This window comes from Mycotypha africana (genome assembly GCF_025528875.1).
Source record: "Mycotypha africana strain NRRL 2978 chromosome Unknown BDF20scaffold_7, whole genome shotgun sequence".
Classification (NCBI taxonomy): Eukaryota; Fungi; Mucoromycota; class Mucoromycetes; order Mucorales; family Mycotyphaceae; genus Mycotypha; species Mycotypha africana.
The window spans coordinates 256,676-281,630 of record NW_026515731.1 but is presented as its reverse complement, the minus strand read 5'-3'; the positions used below and the strand labels follow the sequence as shown (position 1 = coordinate 281,630).

The 24,955-nt window shown below is 37.1% G+C and overlaps 11 protein-coding genes and 1 non-coding gene across 12 annotated transcripts; 5 read left to right on the top strand and 7 right to left on the bottom strand.

The window, feature by feature from the left end:
- Nucleotides 1-1,183: 1,183 nt before the first annotated feature.
- On the bottom strand, nucleotides 1,184-1,267 carry BDF20DRAFT_t108. Its single transcript has one exon. It is a non-coding gene; the product is annotated as a tRNA-Leu (tRNA).
- Nucleotides 1,268-1,503: 236 nt separating this feature from the next.
- Nucleotides 1,504-2,961, top strand: BDF20DRAFT_877006 (COP9 signalosome). Its single transcript, XM_053081413.1, has 6 exons — nucleotides 1,504-1,695; nucleotides 1,790-1,862; nucleotides 1,955-2,057; nucleotides 2,133-2,293; nucleotides 2,384-2,489; nucleotides 2,596-2,961. Exons 1-6 carry the CDS (start codon nucleotides 1,591-1,593, stop codon nucleotides 2,840-2,842), a joined length of 795 nt encoding a protein of 264 aa, XP_052934608.1. The 5' UTR covers nucleotides 1,504-1,590; the 3' UTR covers nucleotides 2,843-2,961.
- BDF20DRAFT_587806 (cornichon) lies at nucleotides 2,943-3,808 on the top strand. The gene is made up of 5 exons (XM_053075816.1): nucleotides 2,943-3,093; nucleotides 3,176-3,244; nucleotides 3,315-3,427; nucleotides 3,502-3,601; nucleotides 3,691-3,808. The coding sequence occupies exons 1-5, from the start codon at nucleotides 3,016-3,018 to the stop codon at nucleotides 3,745-3,747; spliced, it is 417 nt and encodes a 138-aa protein (XP_052934607.1). The 5' UTR covers nucleotides 2,943-3,015; the 3' UTR covers nucleotides 3,748-3,808.
- A 140-nt stretch (nucleotides 3,809-3,948) lies between these two features.
- BDF20DRAFT_822392 (uncharacterized protein) lies at nucleotides 3,949-5,433 on the bottom strand (the record flags this gene model as incomplete). Its single annotated transcript, XM_053077690.1, has 3 exons — nucleotides 3,949-4,240; nucleotides 4,427-4,653; nucleotides 4,840-5,433. 3 exons carry the CDS (start codon nucleotides 5,431-5,433, stop codon nucleotides 3,949-3,951), a joined length of 1,113 nt encoding a protein of 370 aa, XP_052934606.1.
- A 1,625-nt stretch (nucleotides 5,434-7,058) lies between these two features.
- BDF20DRAFT_822208 (the adenylate sensor from Amp activated protein kinase complexed with Amp) lies at nucleotides 7,059-8,271 on the top strand (the record flags this gene model as incomplete). Its single annotated transcript, XM_053077671.1, has 4 exons — nucleotides 7,059-7,176; nucleotides 7,262-7,629; nucleotides 7,725-7,919; nucleotides 8,020-8,271. The coding sequence occupies 4 exons, from the start codon at nucleotides 7,059-7,061 to the stop codon at nucleotides 8,269-8,271; spliced, it is 933 nt and encodes a 310-aa protein (XP_052934605.1).
- On the bottom strand, nucleotides 8,019-9,869 carry BDF20DRAFT_876978 (uncharacterized protein). The gene is made up of 4 exons (XM_053081412.1): nucleotides 9,162-9,869; nucleotides 8,924-9,094; nucleotides 8,607-8,811; nucleotides 8,019-8,511 (listed from the first exon to the last, which is right to left on the bottom strand). Exons 1-4 carry the CDS (start codon nucleotides 9,588-9,590, stop codon nucleotides 8,399-8,401), a joined length of 918 nt encoding a protein of 305 aa, XP_052934604.1. The 5' UTR covers nucleotides 9,591-9,869; the 3' UTR covers nucleotides 8,019-8,398.
- A 732-nt stretch (nucleotides 9,870-10,601) lies between these two features.
- On the top strand, nucleotides 10,602-13,141 carry BDF20DRAFT_876966 (mitochondrial carrier domain-containing protein). The gene is made up of 4 exons (XM_053081411.1): nucleotides 10,602-11,482; nucleotides 11,553-11,599; nucleotides 11,664-12,652; nucleotides 12,734-13,141. The coding sequence occupies exons 1-4, from the start codon at nucleotides 11,017-11,019 to the stop codon at nucleotides 12,927-12,929; spliced, it is 1,698 nt and encodes a 565-aa protein (XP_052934603.1). The 5' UTR covers nucleotides 10,602-11,016; the 3' UTR covers nucleotides 12,930-13,141.
- On the bottom strand, nucleotides 13,142-13,757 carry BDF20DRAFT_876964 (uncharacterized protein). Its single transcript, XM_053081410.1, has one exon. It carries the CDS (start codon nucleotides 13,599-13,601, stop codon nucleotides 13,308-13,310), a length of 294 nt encoding a protein of 97 aa, XP_052934602.1. The 5' UTR covers nucleotides 13,602-13,757; the 3' UTR covers nucleotides 13,142-13,307.
- Nucleotides 13,758-14,074: 317 nt separating this feature from the next.
- On the bottom strand, nucleotides 14,075-15,288 carry BDF20DRAFT_822500 (uncharacterized protein; the record flags this gene model as incomplete). The annotated part of the gene is made up of 7 exons (XM_053077704.1): nucleotides 14,075-14,506; nucleotides 14,657-14,703; nucleotides 14,765-14,819; nucleotides 14,894-14,944; nucleotides 15,031-15,078; nucleotides 15,153-15,172; nucleotides 15,240-15,288. The coding sequence occupies 7 exons, from the start codon at nucleotides 15,286-15,288 to the stop codon at nucleotides 14,075-14,077; spliced, it is 702 nt and encodes a 233-aa protein (XP_052934601.1).
- A 1,333-nt stretch (nucleotides 15,289-16,621) lies between these two features.
- Nucleotides 16,622-17,151, bottom strand: BDF20DRAFT_906611 (40S ribosomal protein S20; the record flags this gene model as incomplete). The annotated part of the gene is made up of 3 exons (XM_053083293.1): nucleotides 16,622-16,872; nucleotides 16,954-17,059; nucleotides 17,140-17,151. The coding sequence occupies 3 exons, from the start codon at nucleotides 17,149-17,151 to the stop codon at nucleotides 16,622-16,624; spliced, it is 369 nt and encodes a 122-aa protein (XP_052934600.1).
- Nucleotides 17,152-17,722: 571 nt separating this feature from the next.
- On the bottom strand, nucleotides 17,723-18,418 carry BDF20DRAFT_822708 (peptide-methionine (R)-S-oxide reductase family protein; the record flags this gene model as incomplete). The annotated part of the gene is made up of 5 exons (XM_053077728.1): nucleotides 17,723-17,889; nucleotides 17,960-17,977; nucleotides 18,056-18,136; nucleotides 18,223-18,270; nucleotides 18,340-18,418. The coding sequence occupies 5 exons, from the start codon at nucleotides 18,416-18,418 to the stop codon at nucleotides 17,723-17,725; spliced, it is 393 nt and encodes a 130-aa protein (XP_052934599.1).
- A 213-nt stretch (nucleotides 18,419-18,631) lies between these two features.
- Nucleotides 18,632-24,355, top strand: BDF20DRAFT_876954 (uncharacterized protein). The gene is made up of 8 exons (XM_053081409.1): nucleotides 18,632-19,968; nucleotides 20,059-20,711; nucleotides 20,792-20,969; nucleotides 21,047-22,242; nucleotides 22,320-22,717; nucleotides 22,804-23,137; nucleotides 23,217-24,091; nucleotides 24,172-24,355. The coding sequence occupies exons 1-8, from the start codon at nucleotides 18,992-18,994 to the stop codon at nucleotides 24,253-24,255; spliced, it is 4,695 nt and encodes a 1,564-aa protein (XP_052934598.1). The 5' UTR covers nucleotides 18,632-18,991; the 3' UTR covers nucleotides 24,256-24,355.
- The last annotated feature ends 600 nt before the right edge of the window (nucleotides 24,356-24,955 follow it).

Here is a 24,955-nt window from a genome sequence, read left to right as displayed (position 1 = left end):
CTTCCGTAGAAGAAAATGTCCTCCCTTTAGATGGATAATTAATCGTCTATCCCAGAGCGAATTGATTTGTAATGCGTTATCTTAGCAGTTCCAGGGTGATTTGCAGCTATACATATAATCCAATATTCAGTGGCCCCCAGTTATGTAGCTTACATATTGTACAAGTGATTATAGATGTTACCGAAGAAGAGATCTTCATGCATCAATAAAGAGTGATTGAGCCTTTTACTTCTAACCAGACTTTAATCATTGAACAAGGAATAGTACTCTGACTATTATGTTATGCTTGCTGTATCAATATATTCTACGATTACATATACTACTTTTGCTATCTACCTGAACGTCATAGAACTATAGATAACCCAAGTAAAATATATCTCATAGAGATAACCTTTTCGGTTCTTATGTGAGGTAGTTAATGTTACATAAGGATTACCTTTAATTCATATTATTTTTCTCATGTTGTTTCATTTATCGTACATTTGACCTAATGTTTAAATGTACGCAATCGAACACACCGCTTACCAAACGGGAGCCAAGATATAAGCAGTGATATGTGAGATCGACGTTTATTGTAACATTTCGTTAGACGTTGTGAGTAATTTATTCATCATCATCATGCCTCGATTAGGACACTATGATCAAAAGTAGAAAGATTGAAGAGTATATCACTTAGAAAAGAAAAAAAAAAAGAAAAAAAAAGAAGATTTATATGTATTTTACTACCTGCTAGATACCCTTATTATTTTTTATTGTAAAAGCTTTATTTAAAGCTAAATAATCAAAACGCGCATGTGCTTTACTTCACAGTATCTTCCTACTCATTAGCCTATAATTGAGTTATTGAGTAACTTAATATAATTGATTCGAGGCCGTTGATTAGACATATGGTTGTTTGTTGATATGACAAGCGTGACAACATGAAATTTTATCAAAGTTATAGTCTCTTAGCACACAAACATTAAAAGCGTAACAGCGAACCAAAATAGACCAAAAAAACCCAAAATACTATTATAATATAGATCCATAAGGCATATATGCTTTATGCCACGTATCGCCAAAGGACGATCGCAAAATATTATTAACTACATCGATATCACTATTTACCAACCGTACCCAGCACAAACCTAAAAAAAAAACCAAGCACATTACGCACACCACAGAGTCCAACGGCAAAAAATACTAGTGTCAGTGGGGTTTGAACCCACGCCCTCTTACGAGGAGCAGATCTTAAGTCTGCCGCCTTAGACCACTCGGCCATGACACTTGCTGATAAAAATTTAAAAATTTGGAATATGATAGCTGATAGATATCATGTAATCACGTGATATATCTTGGAGCCAATAGTAGCGCTGGAATTCTGCTTAGCCAATTATATAGTAAGGGGTACTGTGTCTTGTTGCTGTGCGATTACGTGTTTTTTGCGTTGATTGAAATACGGAGATATCATTGCGCGTACATATAGCCTGAAGAAATAAGCATCCAGAAAACTTTGGCATTTTCATATTACTCTTCGCTATTTAGCTACAATCTAGGAGCAATCAACAACAAATAACAACCGCTGAAATAATTTTTAACATACAATACAATATGACTGTTCAACAACTGGAGGCGCTCCGTGATCAACTTCAATCAGAAATCAGGTCCTCTTCACCAAATCTCCAAAAGATTGGTCAACTCTTGTCCCAGGCTAAGGTAACAAATCAATCCAAAATCAAGTCTGCCAAAGAACACTCTTGGTAATAATAAGGGTAGACTAAGTAATTAATTCTACGCAATTGTGTAATAGATTGCTTTGATTGAATTGGGTGCTTTTGTACCAGTTGCAGGAAAGACTGATCACAATGTTCTGACGACAGCACGTAAGACAGCACTTATTGAACCAAATACCAAATATTCCGGAAAGAGTAAAGAGCAGGAATCGTTAAGTTTTGTAAATGTCTGTTTACCATAGGTGATATTCTTGAAATTGGCGCTTACTACAGTGTCCGTATCAAAGATATTGCTTCTTTTGAAAGATATATCTCACAGTTAAATACATACTATCATGACCTTGCGTAAGTATTTGAATTTAAGCGTAACCTTTAAAACCGTACGGCATCAAAGCTGAAAATAAGTATATTCAATTGTAGATCAACCCTTCCTCCTTCAGATCAAATGTATCCCTTGATTGGACTTAATTTGCTGCGATTACTTTCTCAGAATAGATTATCCGATTTCCATACAGCACTCGAGACCATCGATTCTGATCAATTGCAAACAAACAAGTATATCAAACAGGCTGTTGATTTAGGTAAGGATAAGCTTGGAATAAAATGGAAGAATATTGAAACAGAAAGAGGAATTGACCATTATCAATTTGTACGTGCTTTCTATGTACTAGAGCAATTTTTGATGGAGGGTAGTTATAATAAGGTCTGGAGTACAAGGAATACAGTTCAAGGAGAGGAGTTTCTGTTCTTTTACGATATTTTAATTGATACAATCAGGTAAAAAAGAAGAAAAAAAAAAAAAAAAAAAGCCTATAAACATGAACCGTACTTTTCCGAATATGGATCAAAACACTGATACGGAGACCCTCTTTCGGATACTCAGACATGAGATTGCAAGCTGTAGTGAAAAAGCCTATGAATATCTTCCATTAAACGATGCCAGTACTTTGTTGTTCTTGAAGAATACTGAGGAATTATTGAATTTTGCCAATGCACGCGGATGGAAAGTTAATCCAGCTGAACAAAAGCTCTATTTCGTTTCTGAAGACGATGAAAATATTGAAATCCCTCAAGAACAAATTATTACTCGTACATTAGGTTATGCAAGAGAACTTGAGCGTATTGTATAAGAACGCTTCTATGCAAAAATGGAAATAAAAAGGAAAACAAAAAATTAAAAGCGCGATGTATGCAAGCAGAAAGAGAGAGAGCTGAATTGCCTCTTCTGTTTTCTTTATTTGACACTCTATACCGCATAATTGGCAGAAACTGCCCCTTTTTGGTTTTTTTTCGCTTATTAAAAATGATGCCTGGTGAAGCTATGCTGTTCCTCTTCGCAGTCATTATGGCTGCTTTACTGTTATTTATGATGGTATTTTTTGTAAGTGTTCCTAATTGTGGAGCTGTAGGGATCAACCTTCTCGAATTCCTTTGACAAATGATTACTTGGAATAACATTTTAGGTCATTATGTTCTCAGACTTGGAATGTGACTACATCAACCCAATTGACCTCTGCAACAAACTGAATCAGGTATTGCCTGCTAATTTCTTTGTTTATCTGCTGCATATCTTAAGGGAATATCAACTGTTTTACATTGTAGTTTGTATTACCTGAAATGGGTGCCCATGCTTTTTTGTTCTTTATGTTCCTTATCAATGGTAGTTGGGTATCCATGCTATTAAATTTGCCTTTGTTAGCACATAATGCGAATAAGTAAGCTAGTGAAACGGATAGCCTGGCTTTCAATGTATTCATTCTTCTAACGTCGCTTAAATTCAATCCAACAGAGTTATAAATGGTCGACATATGTATGATGCAACAGAGATATTTCGAACATTATCGAAGCACAAAAAAGAGTGTTTCATCAAATTAGGATTTTATTTGATTGTAAGTAGTCTATACAGGACAAATTATGTTTACAGCCGAAAAGTTTCTAACAGTCATCATGTCTATTTTATTTTATTATGAATTTTAAGTGCTTTTTCTTCTATTTATACCGTATGATTGTTGCTCTAATAGCAGCCGATGCTTAATCGGTAACAGACCAACAAAAAATTTTATCCTTCTGAAATAAATATGTACAAAAGAAGCTTGCTGTGTTTATTTATTGACAGGCAACGCGATAGTAAGAGAGAAATGAGAGTAAGATGGTAATATGAGATGAGTAGGACGCAGGGTGACTTATGAGGTTGTTGATTCTATGTACATGTATAAGGCGTGTGTTGACGCTTTGTTTACACCCATACATCGTGTAACTCTTTTATATATCCCGAAAACGTTGATCTTGGAGTAGTTAATACATATCGACCGTGTGCAGCTACCATAGCATCTACAATAGGTATCAAAAATGGTCTGAGTTCTTTTGTCGGAACAACGATATCGTGCATCGTGTCTAATGGATCAAACAAATAATTCGGTAAATCTTTTAAAACTGTAGTGCAAGGGAAATCGCGGAACCAAGGCAATAGTTGACTACGATTGGGATTTCTAGGGTCTTTATGATCAGTGGCAATATACACTTTCACCCTATTTATTGTTTGTTCATCAAAATTTGATGCTGATGAAGAAGTGATAGACTGAAGATCAGAAGGCGCTACTATATTCAAGCATTGAGTAGTAGCAGACTCTGTGCTATCTATAACTTCTGCATTCTCTTCCAGAACATTATGAATATTGCCTGTATCTTCTTCTTCAGTTATACCCTCAGTAGACTGCTGTCGCTCATTCAACTGTTGTAAGTCATGATAATGCTCCTCTTGTACCAATAACTGGGTCATATTCTCTCGAAATATCCTCAGATTATTCCCGATTTCCTTTCGGAATGGGTTGTCTCCTGTTCGAAAATGGACCGACATAAATGTGCCTTTGCCGCCCATATAGTCAACTATCCGTTTCACTGCATCTCCTATACGCGTGTCCATCCGATAATGTAGCACAGCCTTTATTCGCTCTTGGATTTTTATATCCTCTGGTTCAATCAAATGAATTCTGGTCGATCCAAATACGCCGCCCAAAAATAACAGCTTTTCCTGTCGTCGTTGAAAATGATGTGGCATTAATACCTTATAATATCGTCTTCCTGAAAAGGAGTCAAAGTAGTTCATTTGAGTTTTTAGCAGATCAACGGCTTCCGTCATGTTTTGATACAGACGCCAATCATAGAGTTGAGTATCTTGATGTAAATAAATATCTCGTTCATCGTTTGTGATTTGAAGATCATTTTTGATTTGTGTCATGGAAAAGATCTGCTGAAATTTTATATTGATGCCAAGCTCAGTAAGTGGACTGAAATCATGTATCTCTGTCCAGTCCATGATCGCAAATTGTCTGTATTCAGAGCATCTAGATCGTTGAACGTAAGTGGCTAGCTCGCCTGGTGTTGGAGATTGACATATTTTAGTAAATGCTTTAGGAGTTGTTAGCCAATCTAGTCGATCCAATAATTGATCTCGCTGCATCCATCCAAATACGCTACCGAGAAATGCAGGCGGAACAATGAGCGTGCGATTTGTCATATAGGACAAGAGTAGTGCGTTGGCTAATTCGATTCGTTGATTAGAGAGACCTGAGTGCGGTAAATATGCAAGGTATTTCTCCTCTTCATTAGTGTTACTACTAGGATGGTTATAATCGTCTTTATCTTGTTTCTGAAGCAACGGTGATATCCTAACACCTTTATTATTTTTTAGAGTTGTTGTCGTTGTATCGGGTGTTGCCATAATGGGCGTTGTCAGATGGAAAACTTGATGATGTATTGAGTTTGAGAAATAGATAACACAAGAAACAAATAACAGACTCATCAATAAATTAACCTTCCTTTTAAAAAGAAGGCGTGGGTGAATCATCCTGATTGAAAGTTTGAGTGACTCAATTAGAATCAACAAATGCTATTGTTATCCTATGGAAGGTCTAGGGAAGCAATGTAAAGAGTCTATAAAGAGAAGAGAGAAGAAGAAAGTGAAAAAGGGAGAATAGGAATCATGTACCTGAAATGCCTTATCCTATTTATTTCTCAATAAATGCCCCTTTAATCTTTGGAAGCCTCTATTTTTTTTTTTTTTTTTTTTAGAAGTAGTACAGGGATGGCAACACAAAGGCATTTAAATGGGTCAAATTTGCTTGATTTAGAGAAATTATTTCGCCAAGTGCTGCTAAAATTATAACGCTAAACAGTACTATATTGTCATTTTTCAAGGAACCTCTTGTCTTTCAGTGCAGAATGTACAACGCTGTTTCATGCCTCCTTTCACAGTGTAACTAGTGAATGATCAAACATGGAAATATGCTGCTATATGTATCAGCAATATGTGACTAAGTTTTCGTCACTCCATTCATTTTCTTAAAATATTTCTGACATGGAAGTGTCATAGTTCTTAAAATAGTTTCGTTTCACTCACTTCAGTATTCACGGTTCATTTCCATTGCTTGAAATCAGTGCTGATCTTACTACGGATAGAAACACAGTATCCGATAGAAAGGAAATTCATTCTTGCAGAAATGATACCATACGAGAGCGATCACGTCCACAACGGGCTATTGACTTACGAGTTTTGTGAAAGCAAGACTCGTAAATAAAAATAGTCAGCCATTTGCCATAATCATTTTGAATTCCCCTATGAATCACTTTATCAATTTAGATATGAAGCCAATGCGCTTCTAAGCTCCACATTAGCAGCTTCCAGAAATAAACATGCTTCAATTAGGGGAAAAGCGCTTGTCCACGTACAACTTAGTGTTGATTTCAATAGATATCGTAGGGCTAAAAAGTAGTAATATTCAGCATTTGAAAACGGGCTTATCGATAGAATATAGACAGTAAATAATTTTACATACAATTGACGCAGCCAACAGAGACTGCTACTTTTAACAATACGGAAAATCTTCTCTTGGACAGTTATTATTACACCTGTACAGGACACCGTAGCTGAAGGAGTTGAGCGATATACATCTATATTCGTTACTATTGTATGTGGGTATTTTGTACAAGAGCAAGTGTCCCATCGTTTTATAGATTTTTTTATGCAGGTTCGTGTTTCACATGCGTTAATGATCGTCATCTAGACAAAAATGTTTATGTAAGATTTCGTTCTTTTTTTGTTCTTTTTTTTATTTTTATTATACCTACTGTCATCACACTCGTTCCAGCTTGCATATTGTATTAAGGCTACTCATATTAGCCAAACTTAGACAACTGTACTGTGTATATAGATAGATAGATATCTTGAAAGCGAACAATATGTCGTCCATCAGAAACGAAGATTCCTTACAAACAAACCCCCACCAGTCATCCAACGTGCATAAATCCGCAGAGGACAACCAAAGTGAAAATGAAATACAAGTCCTGATGCGCTCCTTCCTCAAACAACACACAGCATATGATGTCTTACCAGTGAGTTACCGACTGATTGTATTTGACACTCGACTTTTGGTGAAAAAGGCGCTCAATGCATTGGTTCAAAATGGTAAGACATACCGTTTTGCACTTTACAAACGAACCGCTCTTTTATCTTACCAAACTTCTTCCCTTCTCCTCTTGTGAATAATAAGGTATTGTATCTGCTCCGTTATGGTCAAGTGAAAAGCAACAATTTGCCGGTATGTTAACCGTAGCTGATTTTATCAATCTGATTCAATATTACTATACCCATGCTTCTGTTGACGAGGCATTCCGAGAAATTGAAAGTTTTGAATTGGCCCATTTACGAAATGTTGAAAAACATATTGTGGGAGCTGCAGCCGTAGCTCCTCAGCTCACCAGTATGGATCCTATGGCTACGCTTTACGATGCTTGCCGTATGTTAGCAGAAAGTCGAGTTCATCGAGTCCCATTGTTGGATAGAGAACCGGAAACCGGAACAGAAATGATTGTCAGTGTGATTACACAGTATCGTATACTGAAGTTTATTGCTTCTAATGTAAGTATCAGAGGAAATAAAGGATACTAAATGATGCGTATAGCTAGAAATTGTTCTGATGACCTCCCTCAATTCTTTTTACATAAAATTTGTAGTTTAAATATTCGAAAGTTTTACGTCAATCTTTATCAGAATTGAAGATTGGAACTTATAAAAATATAGCCACTGCTTCGATGTCAACGCCAGTGATTCAAGTGATTAATATGTTTGTTGAGCAAAATATAAGCGCTGTACCGATTGTTGATTCCAATAACGTTGTGTTAAATGTATATGAAACAATAGATGTGATGGTAAACAAAAAAAGAGCATAGGAATTTTTCCTGTCATTGAAAGGAAAGAAAAGTTCACTCACATTTACAACTCTTTTCACCTGTAATACTCTTTGAATAGAGCATCGCTAGGTCAGGGAGGTATAAAGAATTAGATATTCCAGTGGGTGAGGCAATGGAAGCAAGACCTAAAAACTACCCTGGTGTACACACATGTACTTTGAATGACACATTGGACTCTATTTTCAAAACCATTAGAAAAAAGAGAGTTTACCGCTTAATTGTTGTGGATCAAGACAACAAGTTGATAGGCATTGTTAGTTTGTCAAATATATTAGGTTTTCTTGTTGGATACAGGCGACCAAAAAATTAAAGAAATAGATGCAGAAAGAAGCGATTTTCAAAGAAAATGAAAGGCATTTACATTTAATTATTCATATCTATATTCATGTGATGCTATTTTAATTCGTGACAATGAGGAGAAGAATCAATACTGTAATTTAGCCGGGAGGTAAAGTAGAAGGATCGACATAGTCCGAATCATCCTCATAAGAATGTTCAGTTTGAGGTTCATAGTGATCATGAACAGGAGATCTAGGCATTGCCATAATGCCTATGGAACCCAGGAATAGTGAAAAAAAAAAGAGAGTTAGCAATGATTACTATGATCACCCTAAATTTCATTAATCACTCTTTTATCCTCTTTACCTGTTCGAGATGCTTCCAAAATACCGAACGGTTTACACAGTTTGATAAAGGATAACAATCTGCTTGACTTGGCACATAATTCAATAATGACAGAGTCTGACGAAACATCCACAATTTTACCTTCAAAGAGACGAGTGAGTTCAGTCAAGGCACGCAAATGAGAGAAGGTCTGACGAAGAGTATCTGCAGGAGCGTCCATTGCCTGCTATAGAAGAATAAATGTTTCAAGGGAAATGTTTACGAATGTGAAAAAGTCAGTTTGGGTGATATCCTTATATTAGTTGCTTTATTGAGCACCTTACTGCTCATCGTCTTACCTTTTCATAGCGTGATATATTTTCGTCTTCATATTCTACTTCATTATCTAACTTAGCTGTGGGCAGTTGTTCATGTAAATGTTCAGGACCAAGAATCGAAACTTTGATAAGTAAGAGTTCTCTTTCGATCAGTTTTGTTTTTGTATAATCCAAAACAGCCCAGACAGGAACCTAGCACACAAATAGCTCTTTCAATAACTTTTTCTCTCTCTCATGACTCCATATTTAGGACACTTACCAAATCTTCTAATTGTCTTCTCGCCTGTTCAATCTGAACATTCTTTCCCTTAAATACGATCGTCATACGACTTAGATTCTCCACTTCGGTATTCGCCACAACCAACGACTCTATGTTAAAACCACGAGCGGCCAAAATACCAGATACGCGACTTAAAACACCTGGCTCGTTCTGAACCAAACAGTTCAAGACATGGCGAGTCTCACCAGGATATTGAGCATTAGATGGTGGGGTATTATAGAGAATATTGGTAACAGCATCTTCGACTGTAGGAGCGATAGGAACAATGGGAACGACGGGACCAAAACGACGTTGACGAATATGTTTCTTAAAAGACATGGCAGAGGTTGCCGAAGGTTGTTGTTTCGTCTTTTGTTGTGCTTCCTGTTGCTGTTTTTGAGCAGCAGAAAAAGCTTGTTGGTTGCTCATAAGACATGATTGCGAGGAGAAGCATCTAATAACGGTAGGTGTTCGCTTGGCAAATGTATGATTTTGTTGTATCTAAAATTTATTAAAGATGATATATAATAAGCTACAAAGTCTGTTTCGATTTAACTCTACTCCTTACCACACGGTTCAAAACAGGTCGAAGCATATCGTCAATAAAAAGTAAACCGATGCTTATTGAGGATCAGAAGGTAAAGAAAGAGAGAAAGAGAGAGAAAGAGGGATGCGTTTGATGATAATTAATATCCTGTTAAGTCAACTTCTTATCCCAGATTTGAAAAAAAAGGTACCTTGATCGATATTTGCACAATAACTTTTTGGCACTCCCTTCCTTATTGTGACGAGAATTTGAATCATTTTGGGTAAAGCAAGCTTATTGGTACATCTCACATGAATCTTTTAATTTCTTTGGCAGTTAGCATTCGAAGGTAAATGGTGATTTAATCTGACTACTGTATTCACTCTATTATCATTGACTCTTTTCTTTGCCGTTTTTAATATACTTGTTATCAACGCAGACGTATGTTTGCTGCTTTACTTTGCTTTTCACCATTCTGAAAGGGTTGTTAGAGGCCTTATTCAATAAAAAAATCTGCCCGTTTCCATAGACGCAATTACTCTTTTTTTTTTTTTTTTGTATAAAATCGTAACAGTGCTTCATCTGTATTATGATTGCTTTTTCAAGTTTTTTTTTTTTAATATTTTTGCGCATCGCAATGCTACTATATAAAAACATCCATTTAAAGCATAAAGCTTCAAACCTTTAGTCTATGTAATGATCTTTTTAAATTTCAAAGAAATTCCTAAAATAGTTTTAAAGTTCGAAAATGAGTGATAATGTATTGACGTAAACCCGTGTACGAGAATTTGTGAAGAGTGGCCCGAATGAAGCAGATCAGAAACCAACGTCTGAAAAAAGTCCGCAGGGAGCCTTTATTTTTTTTTTTTTCACTCAGGTCAGAAAAAAGAGGGGGCTCCGATAAAAAGAATATACCAGGTTAGTGAAGTTTTAAGACGTAAAAAAATAGAAAAATACAACATCGACCGTTTTTTCTTTGTCACTGCTCTTCTCTTCTTTCTCTGCTACTGTATTTCTTTATTTATTTCATCCCTATACCATATTTGTTACTTCTACTATTACTATTACTAATTATATATACTCTTTTCAATACAAAAACAGAAGAGTATACATCTAATATTCTGTAATTTAATCATTGCTGACTTTAGCCAAAATTTCAAATAGTTTGTAAAAAAGAGAGCGATTATAAATATTCAATCCATCTTGATTGTAGATCAATGGTAAGAATTTCATCTAAATCACCCCGGAACTGGCTAGTATAGCCCAAAGTATCTCTCATTCATATTTACATTTTCTCCTTTGCACTATGTCCGCAATCGCATTGTAGACATGAGCTCGTCGATACCTGGTTCACCTCACCCCTACTTTGATGAAAAAGCAGCTGAGCGAGAAGCTCGTATAAAAAGTCTATTCGAATCACTAGACCAGAAAGGACGAGGTTACTTAGATGCGGAAGCCATACTTGGAGGATTTCTTAAATTGACTCACTTGCCAGCTCATACGCGCTATGTCACTGATCTATTAGCGAAATGTGATACAGCACAGGATGGAATTATTGATTACCAGGAATTCCGGACTTATGTATTAGAGAAAGAAAAGGAATTATGGGAACTGTTTTCAAAGATTATTAGACAGCCAACGGATGACAATAATAAAGGAAATAAAACTTTGCACAAGACAGCAGAAGAAACTGATTATCGAATACATCCAAAGGATTTGGAAATTGCTCTTAAAGAAGCTGGCATTCATGTTACCGATGAAGATATTCAAAACTTCATGCATGTTATAGATATAGGTATATATATCGTGTTAGAGAGTTTTAAAAGCAAAATAGCCAAACGTTAATCTATTTGGTCTTTATGTAGAGGGCAATGGATACATCGATTTTCAAGATTGGAGAGATTTCTTATTAGTAAGTAACCAAGTGCTTACTAAGATGGCTCTTTTTTATCGCTTAACATTTGGCTTTTTGCTAGCTATTGCCTCAAGAAACGACATTATTAGAAATATACCAATATTATCAATCATCTACGCAACTCACCCACGACGCTGAAGTTGTCATTCCTCACACGGACGAGACAGCACACAACGCCTATAAGTACTTAGCGGCAGGTGGTATTGCCGGCGCTGTTTCGCGAACTTGTACCGCTCCTTTCGATCGACTTAAAGTATACCTTATCACTCAAACTTCCATTATCTCAAAGAAGTCAGCACCCGCAACACCTTCATTGTCGACTGTTAAAAATTCCACCGCTTCGTTATCATCTACTACTGCAGCAACCGCGAAACCATCTCAATCTGTACTTATACAAGGCATGAAAAATATATATAAACAAGGCGGCATTCGTGGGTTCTTTGTTGGCAACGGTCTCAATGTCATTAAAATCGTACCTGAATCCGCTATCAAATTTTATGTATTTGAAACCACCAAATCTATACTAGCCGAACTCACCCACTCGCCCGATAAAAATGATATTCCTGTTGGTGCAAGATTCTTTGCAGGCGGTGTTGCAGGTCTGTGTGCTCAATTTTGTATTTATCCTGTAGAAACACTAAAAACACGTATCATGTCATCGAAACATATGCTGGAAGAACAACAACATCAGCAACAGAAAGCAGCAACAGCAGCAGCAGCGGCAACATCAACGGGATCCAGTAGTCAGGCATTTAAAACAAAACAGAAAAGTATCATTATCGATACGGCTCGGAATTTATACAAAACGCGTGGTGTCAGAGGGTTTTGGCCAGGTTTGACTGTGAGTCTGATGGGCGTGTTTCCCTATCAAGCATTGGATATGGGTATTTATGAAACGCTAAAAGTGACCTATTTGCAATACATGAATGCACAAAAGGATGAAGAAGGCAAAAGTAAGCCTCCGAATGTCTTGATCCTGTGGGCTTGTGGGATGGTAAGTGGGTCGATTGGTGCCACGACAGTATACCCGTTGAATATGATTCGAACGAGGTAAGGGCTGATAGGATATTTATTGGGACAGTAAAAGGAACGTAAGAAATCGTTAAGTGATCCTAACTTTATCAACTATAGATTGCAGGCGCAAGGTACTCCAGGTCATCCTTATGTATATACCTCAGCACTGGATGCTGCTAAAAAGACCTTTCATGCTGATGGCATTCGTGGATTTTACAAAGGCTTAGGTCCAACCTTATTCAAAGTCGTTCCTTCTGTTAGTATTAGTTATGCTGTGTATGAATTTAGTAAAAGATCCTTAGGTATATCTTAGTATTTATAAGCAAGTATAATAGTTGTACTTGTAGTAAAAGCTGGCTACATGCTTCTTCAAATATAGATCTGTTTCTTTATAAGTATTATATATTCCTTTTAGTATAACCCACATCTTTGTATATAATAGAAAGACCTTTCTTCATCAAGAAATCGTCGTGCCTCAGAATTTTTATAAGCAGAATAAAATACAGTTTATTCAAAAAGGGAATAAAAAAAAATAAAAAAATGAATGGGAATGGATCAAAATGAAAGAAAGTAAGTAAGCTATTTTTAAATCAAGTCGATAACTGATTTTCGTTTTTGACAGAGCAGCTCCAATGCATATGGAACTATAGCAAAGGGTAAAGTATAACATATTATTGTTGCCTCTGCACGCTTAAGAGTGCATTGACTTTTGAGCTTCGCCCTTCTTCTTTTGAGCTTTGTTGGCAGTTTCATCACCAGTGTTGCCAGTAAGAGAATTAAAAGCACCTTTGACAGCGCCACTAATTTGATCAGCGGTTCCTTTAGCATAGCCTTTAGCATCGGCAGCATTGTCTTGAGCATGACCTGCGGTGTTTTGAGCCTTGCCCCTTGTTTGCATGGATTCATTACCAACAGCACCACCTATAGTGTCCTTGACGTTACCCATGGTTTGGTCCTTCTTAGCGTCAGATTTTGAGAGAGGCATTTTTGTTTAAAATAATAGAGTAAAGAAAAATGATTGATATAGAAAGCCAAAAAGGATGTAGGAAATGTTGGTCCCTTTTATAAGATTCTTTTTTACCCCAAGTTGAGCCATTATTAGTTGAGTTGAGCTAGAGATGAGCGACGACATGGTTCGGTCATTGATATACCATAAGACATGCGTTCTCGTCGCTTATGTCATAAGTCTTCTCGTATAAAAACGAGAAGAAAAGAGGTCTTACCATATGAGGAAAAGACTGTTTAATGCAGCTAGTTAGCAGTTTACAAGTATACAAAAACAAACCCACACACCAGAAGCATGTATATACCGAGTATATATCCTGATGTACCAATGCTCATGTCAAATTAAACAGGTTATGCAATATTACTCCATCAATTACTCAGCAAGTGTTTATAAAATAACAGTATACAGATTTGAGTCTAATTTATTCTATTTTAGGCTATGTTCAATTGTCATTAACGGGATGCACCTTCAGTTGTCAACAAATTACCATAACCAAATCCTTTAGGCCCGAATGCTTTAGAGTAGCAGCCTCGACAATACAAATCTGAATCACGATCCACCATATTTGTAGAATCTAATCGTTTACCACACTCTTTGCACTTCAAACAGTACTTGTGATATTTGTTACCGCCTCCTAACACCAGTTCTGCAGCATAGACTGCTTTCTTACATCGTGCACATATATCTTGTTGTTGGTTGAAGTTGAATTTACGGGGCGTGTAACTAGTGTGATGCTTCAAATAACCACCAAAAGACGATGCAGAAGCATTTTGTTGCTGTTGCTGCTTTACTGAGGGTGTAGTCCTCGAATCGGTTACTGAAGGAGGTTGGGTCGGACGCTGTGGTGTAGCAGGAGGTAGAGTACCTTTATACGATGTATCGGTCTTGTTTCTGGCAGGTAATGCAGGCGCTTCTCGTTGTTGTTGTTGTTGCTGTTCTGGCACTGCTGGGTTGTCTCGAACAGGTGATGGTGGTGTCACACGAGAAGAAGATGATCGCGTAAGAGTTCCATCATTGTATTTTTCTTTCAATACCTCGCTGGGCATTTTGGTCTCTGTGCTCAGAAACGCAGCTCCTCCAGCTATATAACAGAAACTGTGAGAGTCTGAATTTGAGTTAATCAATCATCATCCGAACGTTACCAAACCCGTATCCTTTAGGCCCCCATCTTCTATTATAGCAGGTTTTACAATACGCCTGAACAATACGTTTCATTAATATACGCCAACCGGCTTTCCAAATACTTTGTAAAATTATACTCAATTTTTTACCTCGTTCTCCTTTTCTGTCAAAGTAGTCGAATCAAGTCTCTTATTACATTCCTGCAAAATAACACGTTTTTTTTTTGTTTGTTTTCATTGAGTTCTAGAACAATATCGTTATGCTTATCTTTGTTCAAATGGTTTACCTTGCAGGTTAAACAAGACTTATGCCAAAAACCGCCTGGGCCACTGACCTAAATTTGCAATGCTGATCTGTCATTATACTCTTCTTTTCTAAATACTAATAATAACTTCTTCGGAATCTTACCTGTTCCGCCATATACACAGCTATATTAAAAAAGAAGGCTTAATATATCGATCATTATTTCAGAGGAGAAAAAGAAAACAAACTAACACTTTGCACAGCGAGGACATTTAGGTGCTCCTCCGAATGTTATTGGCATGTTAATCTTCACAAAGCTATGAGTTGAATCAGCTGTAAAAAAGAAAAGCTCGATTTCTTTTGCACTACCAACCAAATACATACTGTCTGAGTTTTGATCGTTTTGATCTCTTGCTCCAGATATACTGCTAAGATTTCCAATTAAAATGTTAGTACTGTGTACAGTAAATAGCACTTACACGCATTTTTTTTTCTCTCCACAGAACGAAAACAAAAAGATAGTGTTATCGCGAGCTCAAATCGCAGATTACTATGCGTTTCAAAAGTTTTCCTGCTCGGCTCTTAAAGAGTATCAGATATCTTGGGAGCCAAGCTATATTCATAACGATGTTGTATCTAAAGAGTAAGTATCTCATATTGACCATTCTTCTCGAGGGACCTATTTCTATAGCTAAAGTGGGGCCATCGGCAAAATTAGTAGGGACGTGCTTGATAGTACATGCGGTGACGGATATAGGTGCGGTACGACCTGGTAGTGGGGGTATTCAAGACTCTGTTTGATGTGGCAGCTACGCTAACAGCAGGTATTGACAATGGATTTGTTTTGCTGAGATCATACAAATTTTAGCGTGCAGTGAATTTGACAATATCCATTCTTGCTGACCGATAATCTACCCGTATATAGATTGGAAAAGCACGTATAGTCGTCCTTAGGCACAATGTTGTACCTTTGTTTCTTTGCCCATCGTTCTATCATATTTGTTACTATTTCAACAAATGACGATTTATCCTTTTATAAGTTTCTATAAAAGTTGACGATTGAAAATACATTCTTTAACAGTATGAAAAACCATACTACAAGTACCTCTATGAACGACTTTTGACTTATAAATATTAGCCAACATCACAGACAGCGAACGAGCATACGAGCGAACGAGCCTCAATGTATGATTTTTCAGAGCCTCCATCAACTCTGCTTCATACAGAATGCACGAATAGTTTCCGTATCTCAACCACCCTTGGGTGTACCTCGGGAGCAGTTAGCCGATCATTTCAGAAGTGTGAATATAGACAACAATAAAAATCATAAAATTTCAGGTCTATCATATTCAACAAATATTCAAATTCAATGGTCCCATGCTATTAAGCAGTGTCTCTTTTAAAGAAATCCTCTTGCCTGACTCAATCGCACTATCTCTGTAGTCAACGTGAACAACTAAAAACTTTTTTTTAATCGTTTTTTATTTCAAAAGCCTAATCCTTCACGAGCTTTCATTGAATCGTGCCAATACATTTTTCAACGAAAGTGAACAAAGAAAAGGTCCCCAAACACTATGCTAAAGACATAGAAAACGGATAGATGCATGTGCATATACATATCATATCGTTTCAAATTAAGCAATGGTGACTTCAACTTCAACTCCGGGTTCAATAGAAATGGAAGTGATTTGCTTGACGATCTCAGAAGGAGAGTGCAAATCAATCAAACGCTTGTGAATTCTCATTTCGAAGCGATCGAAAGTTTCGGAACCATTACCACAAGGAGACTTACGAGTGGTAATACGGAGAGTCTTGGTGGGAAGACGAACAGGACCCTTGACCTTCAATTGCTTATCCTTGGCACGTTGAATAAGGTCAGAGGAAACTATAAATATGGTAAGTAAGCTTAACACACAATTCTCACTCTTCCCTTTCTCTATGATCATTTGTGACTTCCGAAACTTACCCTTTTCCAAGTTCTTGACATTACGAGAAGTCAAGGTGATACGGATACGGTGGATCTTGGGTTGCTCTTGTTCCTCAAGACCAGGCTTTTGAGTGGAGTTCTTAGCCTATGGTAAAATTTTACATAGGATGACCATAAATTGCAAACTCTTTAACGAATGATGACTGCTGTAATGTTAAGACTTACGACGTAGGACATTCTAATGTAGAATTCTCTGTAATTTATTAAGGACAAAACAAGCAATAGTAATGAATGATCAATGATAACAAAACCATAACTTCACGAAGTATAACGCTTCTTACCAGCGGTGACTAAGTTTAAAGATAAACGAAGAAGGATCAAACAGAGGGAAAATTTTTGAATAGCTTTTAAGATTTTCGAAACCGGGTTTCTTATTGGTGGAAATTAAAAAGCCACAGAATGACAAAGGCATTACCCTAAGGAGGTATACATTCATTTCTGTTTTGAATGTATTGTAAACTACATATTTAGTGTGTGGTAGGCAACAATAGTTGCATTGTTTATACGTGGCTGGAAGTCCTGCGATTGAAGTTTACAATAGCTGAATTAAATTAAAAGATTAGGTATCTTTTCTGCTTTTCATATCTCCAGTGGCACTATGTCGTCGAAGCGTATAACTCATCAATCAAAACATTACAAAAGAAATGCATGTACAATGATATATTGCGCACTAATAAGTGAATTACGCAAGAGTTTTTATTAGACTTTATAAACACAGGAATTATATTAAACAAAGATCTTCCTTTTATTATTGCTTGAAACGCAAGCTGATACTATTGACACAATGTCTTTCATCAGTTGGTGTAGAGAAACCTTCACCTTTGAATACATGACCTAAGTGTCCTCCACATTTAGCGCAACAAATTTCTATGCGTTGCATACCTAACGTATTATCCTCATGTCTTACAATCGCGCCTATACAATTATTAATATTAGTGTTCTTCATCCATTGAACGGTCAATATATTTTTAATAGACAATCCTACCGGGAATGGCATCAAAAACTAAGGTCAAAGTCATGTTAGTCATCAGTTATCAAAAAAATAGAAAGAGTTTCATTTCTAGCAATTCAGTAAACTTACATGCAGGCCATCCACATCCACTATCAAATTTCGTGGTTGATTCGTATAGGGGTGCATTACATCCGGCACAATGATACACGCCTAGATACAATCATATTGAATATAACTAATACTTAGCAACCAAATCGCTTTTGAGGCTATGATGTTTATTACCACCGTTCCTTTACCTTTTTCATTGAACTTGTTATACTCGCCAGTTCCAGGCCGTTCAGTTCCTGTTATGTTTAATTGTGTATTTTAGAATAATTTTTGGAGTTACGGCTCTGATGCTTATGCTCTAATACCTTTTTGTCGTAGAACCCGGAATTGCTCGGGAGACAATATAGCTCTCCATTCTTCTTCAGTCTTATTGAAAGTTGTCATGACACGTTTCGAAATTGCGAAGGAACTAGCTGCTATGAGGGATTTTGGGTGTCTGTAAGAGTGTATGAAAGCGTTCTGAGAGTTACGATTGAATTTAAAGGTTCTAAGTGATGTCGAATGTCGGCAGGCAGTGCTTTTTGTTAGAAAACGAATATGCATACCGTAAAAGAAACTAAATTGCGTTGCATTGATGTAACTTTTTACATTCGCCGCCGCCCGCCGCCTTTCAGCTCCGCCTTTTTGTTTTTGCTTTGCTGAGTTCCTGACAAGATCAAATGCTTTACTGTTCTTTAGCAGCCACAATTTCGGGTTGCAAAGATGCTCATAAAGTAAGCACAAAGGAAAAAGAAGCTCCTAAAACTTAACCTAAATCAATAAAGGAGAAGAGGAAAAGGGACACCTCTCAGCATACAAAAATCGAAACACAAATTCACCCCGCATTTTGCATTCAACGGCAGAGATATGAAAGTTGCGTTGTGTGTAAAAAGTATCCTCATTTCTTTTCTTTTTTCATTTTTTGCTTTACTTTGCACTATTCTTTTATCTTCTTTCAGCTGATACTATGTCATAAAAATGCTGAACTCTTTCACTTCAGCTTTGCCGACAGCAATGAAGTATCGTGGTGACAATAACAATGAGGAAGCATCTTCGTACTCAACTTCCTTAGACTCTATAAGCAACGACTCTTTTTACACCCCTACTACTTCTGCGTTCATCACAACACCTGCTTTCGATAGTAGAGCTTCATCTATTCGTGGGCTTCTACCATCTATCTCTTGTAAAAGTAACTTTTCAATACAAACCTTTCATACAGCTGCTGCTGTAAATTCAGATACATCAGAAGAACAACGCTGCAATATACCCTCTATCACTACATCAAAATTCAGTGCTTGTGATAAATTTAGAAACGCCGAGAACATTGCTATAGAAACAACTGACAATGTCAGCAGTCATAATGCAGTTACTTTGCGGAAAGTGAATCCATGTCATCATCCATCATCAAACATGCTTTCATGTGCATCATCGACTAGTAAGAGTATGGATGAAATACCAACAGCAGAAAAATTCTTTCACGGTACTACTTCAACTACAGCCACAACCACTGCAACTGCCATCCCCGCAGATGATCAGCATATTATTACGCAAACTAATAACCCTGATTTTTTTATTCATCCCATCGCACTTATTCAATCCAATCGAAGTAATAGTGCACCCAATAACTACTTCTACTATGGCTCATTGGACAGCCATAACATTTGCTTGCAATCACCAGCAACTAATTATTCAAACTATTTATATGACGGTTTGAGCGAAGAATATGAAGTAGTCCTTGATGATGGAACCCGTCAAAAGCGATCCGTTTCTTTATCAACAATGCCAAATACGCCAATGTTCGATTTTTGTAACAACAACAAAAGAAAATACAAAGCCAATGTCAATTTTTCCTATTTTAACCTTGGGAATGAAACTGCAACTGGGAAGGAGGCAGAAATTCGCAGAGACCATCAACGTCAGAGTAGTACAACAACTACTGAAAGTCAAGAAAAAAAGTATGTACAATGATTTGTGTAGTATTTATGAAAGCTTAATCTTATTTCTCATTTCAAAAACTTCATTTCAAAAATTTTTACATGTTACAGTTATCAGAATTACTATTTTCTGAATGACAATGAAGAACAAGCCTTACTTTTTCCACCAGGTTCATCATCCTCAAATCCACACTTAACAGTCAGAGATCTCGGCAGTTCTAGTGATGTTGATGACAGTGATGATACAGATAACGATATGGATGCACTGCTATATAACAGAAAGCTCCTCAAACGAAACAGAAGGAGAAGAACAAAGACAAATCGCTGCTGTAGCATTTTCTTAAGAAATCCGGTCAAAACCTTTTATCACTGGTTGACGGAAAAGGTTCTTACCTATAAGCGTAGAATGGTTCTAAAATGCAGTATCGCCTATCTATTAGGATCAGCGTTTACCTTTATACCACTTTTTCAAAACATGTTGAGTCCCTCAGCAAGGTTACTGAGTCAAATTATTGCTACCGTAACCGTGTTTTTTAGTGCATCAAAGACAGTAGGCGGCATGGTGGAAGCTGTACTATATGGGCTAGCCTTCACAATATTTGCCTCACTGGTATCGATGCTTAGTATGCTACTGGCTGTATATTTAAGATCTCAAAATCATTATGTCATTTCTAGTTGTATCACGTTGGCATTTTGGTTAGCTGGAAGTACGTTCTTATGGTCATTTTTGAAAGCTCATTACAACAAGCCTGCATTGGCTACAGGTAAACTGGTGATTGATATAGTTTTCTTGTAGTATTTTAGTAGCTACAAACTAAGCAGATGAAGCATCTTTATTGATTAGGATGTGGTTTAGGATCTATGATAATGTTTCCTGTACTTGTAAAGGAGGGATCGGAAATTCCCGAGGTATTTGATTCGACGTACATCGAGGAAATGTTTGCACTTGTTACTATAGGCACAGGTATTTCAGCATTTGTGTGTTGGTTCATATGGCCCGTAACAGCAACAAGCAAGCTAAGGTATGATGGTAGTTCAGTGGCAGGTCAATTCTCAACTTCTTCGTTTGAGTTCTACTAATTTCGTTGAACACTTATAGGTCAGATATTAATGACACATTAGCAGCTGTCCGCATTTTGCTAAAGTTGTTGACAAAAACGTTTTTGCTAGACAAGGACTTGCCCGATTTCAAAGCCAATGACAACCTACAGAATGCTATCAATTCCCATCGCACTAGTTTCACGTCTTTAAAATCATCACTAAACGATGCAAAAAAAGAATATTACAATTTTGATATATGGACTCACGCTGATGAGTATGACGATATTGTGAACAGTCTACAGAGACTGACATTACATATTGGCGGCTTGAGAAGCAGTTGTGGTTTGCAATTCGATGTGATGAAGAACAGTAACAGTGGAAACTCAGCTATAAAAACAAAAACTTCAACCACAAAATATGGCTCAACGTCAAATGGACAACAGCAGCAAGTAATGAATGATGCGGATACATTTAACATAACTACTGCAAATGAAACTACAGCAAGTAAGAACAAAAACCAGATTTATCATATCGTCAAAGCGACGGATCACAGAAAAAAATTGGAGTATGAATTGAAGAAAGAGCAAACGCTGTCCGCTATGTCAATCGCCTCTCCCACTTATGGTAACATCACACCTTCTCACTATTTCAATGAGCATCAGCAACTACCTCTTCTGGAAAGAATACCTATTAATGGTATACTTAGCAGCACATATGAATTTCCTGAGGAAGGCATAGAAAGCATTGTTGAAGAAGGTCCATTGGTGCAATTCATAAAAACAGTCCGAGGACCCATGAAATCATTGGCTTTTACGTGCAAACAAACCATCGTTCACCTTCAAGCTCGTTTTACACGCCAGAACACCGCTGCAACACCTTCCTTTTCTTTAATGCGGCAAACTTTAGCGATGGCTATGTCGCTTTTCGAAGAATCTCAACAACTAGCTTTGACGCGTATGTATCGGCGAAAAATGATGAGTAAGAGTAAGAATGATGAACAGGACCAGCAAAAAGGCGAACAATCAAATGCTACTTCTACCAATACGATTAACCCAAGAGAAATACAATCTCATTTAATGACACAATTCCCTGCAGAAGACGTCTTTCTAGTGTACTTCTTCGTTTTCAATCTGTTAGAATTCGCGAAAGAGCTAATGTGCCTTGTAGAGTGCGCTCAAAACTTATTCGAAGATGATGAGTTAAATGATAGAGGCTACATTCACAGGATTATTAGGAACTACTTATTCACACCATGTGCGTTTTACGTACTTTTATTTTTCCTTTTCTATATTGTGTCATGGAACACTAATAACTTTTCTCTTGTACAATAGTCTGGATAGTTTGCTGCTGCTTTTATGGTAGACAACCGTTGTCATCCCAGCAACCACGGCAAAGTGAAGGAGATGACGACAAATCTTCAACCTTGCCAACTGGAGTTGGTGTTTCATTATCAACACAGGACTTCCGCAGTATCAATAGAAAAGTTTCGGTGGACTCGTTTATTCCAAACAATAATAATACATTCAATACACTACATACGCCTAAACCAAGAACAAAAATGCGCCAAGTATTATTAAATTTATGGGGGTTTTTCTCATGGTTCAGGCAGCATACGGTGCGCTATGGGCTTAAGTCAGCTTTTGTTGTAGTGTTAATTTCTTCATTAGCCTTTATACCACCTACAAGGGAGTATTTTTCAACTTGGAAAATGGACTGGACACTGATTACTGTAGGTTAATTGCTTAATCAAAAGGAAACTGTTGCTCTCTACGACATTCAGTTGACTCACTTAAGTAACCTATACTATCTTCATAGGTAATGGCTGTTATGACGCCAACAGTTGGTGGTACCAATGAAGTGGCTGTTCTTCGAGTTTTTGCAACTATCCTCGGGTCTCTTATTGCTGTATTAATTTACACATTTTTACCTCATCAAGGACCTCTTTTACTGTTCATGTCTTGGGCTTTTTCTGTACCTTGTTTTTGGCTAATTCAAAACCATAAGCACGGACGGTTTGGACTATTTGCATTACTTGCGTACAATTTGATTGTCCCTTTCATGTACAATCACCGAAGCGAAGAACTTCCTTATGATGTACAGACGTTGGCATTTATGCGATGCGCAACTGTTTCAGCCGGTGTCATTATAGGTACAATATCACATTAGCGTACATTCCAAAATACTGCAAAAAACTCTAATACTAACACATTTCTTGAATACGTCAACAGGGTTAATTGTTACAGCTTATATTTGGCCCTTTGAAGCTAGAAAGGAACTGAGAAAAGGCCTTTCTGATTTCCTCATTCGATTATCTTGGCTATATAAACAACTTGTTTCTGAGTACGCTGAAGACAATTCACATCTTGTGTCGACATCGATCAGCATTCAATCCAAGCGAACAACCAATGAGGTTAAGAATATACAATATTCGGAACTTGTTAGGCAGGCCATTGGGAAAAATGATACAGAGCCACGCTCAGACTCATCGTCCTGTTCTATGCCGACTGAAAGTAAGCGACTTTTCACGTCACGCCAGGAGCTGGAAGTCCTAGCTAGGCACAAAATTGTACGATCTCTTCAGTTTCAACATCTGGAACTATCCTTACAAGTGAGTCTCGTTGAACTGCAAGGTCTCTTAGCCTATGCGCCTAATGAGCCACGCTTAAAAGGTCCTTTTCCTGTAAAAACTTACCAAGCCATGCTGACTTCCTGTCAAAATATTCTCGACAAACTTTTATCAATTCGTATTGTGGTTTTGAAAGATGTATGGGCGACGCAAGTAAGGCACGATTTAATGGCACCTGTGCGAAGGGAATTGATGGAAATGGCAGGTTGTGTGCTGCTTTACTTCTATTTGCTGGCCTCAGCATTGCAATTAAAGACGCCCCTACCACCTTATTTGCCACCAGCGGAAAAGGCAAGGGAGTCATTAATGATGAAGTTGCAACAATTGCCGAAAATTACGGCAGATGTGAACAAAGTAAGTTGCAGTGATAGTAACTGCACAAATAATGTTCGAAGCAGCAATGGGAGTGATGATTGCTATATGGTTTATTACGCTTATGTTATTATGATGGAGAGTATCATTATAGAATTAGATGAGGTAAGTGGTGAAAGATGATTTATTGAGGTTTCTAAAGTTTGAAGTAGTTAGCTAACAAGCTCCTTTGTCTTTCTATATAGTTGGGAAAAAGGATGAAAGAGCTTTTTGGAACGTTGATACCCGATGAACAATGGGCCAAATATTTTGGTACGGCAGATGTATGACCAGTTAGCAAATTAATGACACTATATGTATTCATTGTTTCGCTATTGTAAATAATTGTAAAATTGTAGAAGTTACCTGAACATAGATTAAACTGGTGCAATACTAAACACTCTTCAACGATTTTTAAAGGACATCAATGTTATACAATTTTGGTTCAATGTTTAAGCCATTTTCATGTATTGTTGAAAAAATAATTTTGTATCAGCAAGGCTTAGCCGATGCTCTTACAGCTACATACAAACTTACACTTTCCACAAGTAGGAGAATATAGTGATTCAACAACCAGAGTTTAGTAGGTCATGGTACTACTACTCGTTCTGAAAATGAAGCATAATTGGAAAGGCTCAATCAATCTTTATTAATATAAAAGCTGTTTACGCAATTAAGAACACTACGCACTAATATCTCTTCCCAGCGAACATCTATAATCCTCTCACAATATCTAAGCTACGTACCGGTGGTATTGGATTATAGATGCAACTGCATGTGCGCTCTGGATCTGCCAGGATAACATATTCCAAATCCATCGACTCTGAGTAATATACTGAAGTTTTACGGTAAGAGAAGGAAGATTTGGGAAAGCGTTCTTGGTTTAAGACTGATTCAAAGCCTGTACCGTCTTTCCACTCACAATTTCGAAAAAAAAATTATCGTCTGTTGTTTTCACCAGAGATTCAGTATGGCAATAAGCGGCTGCCA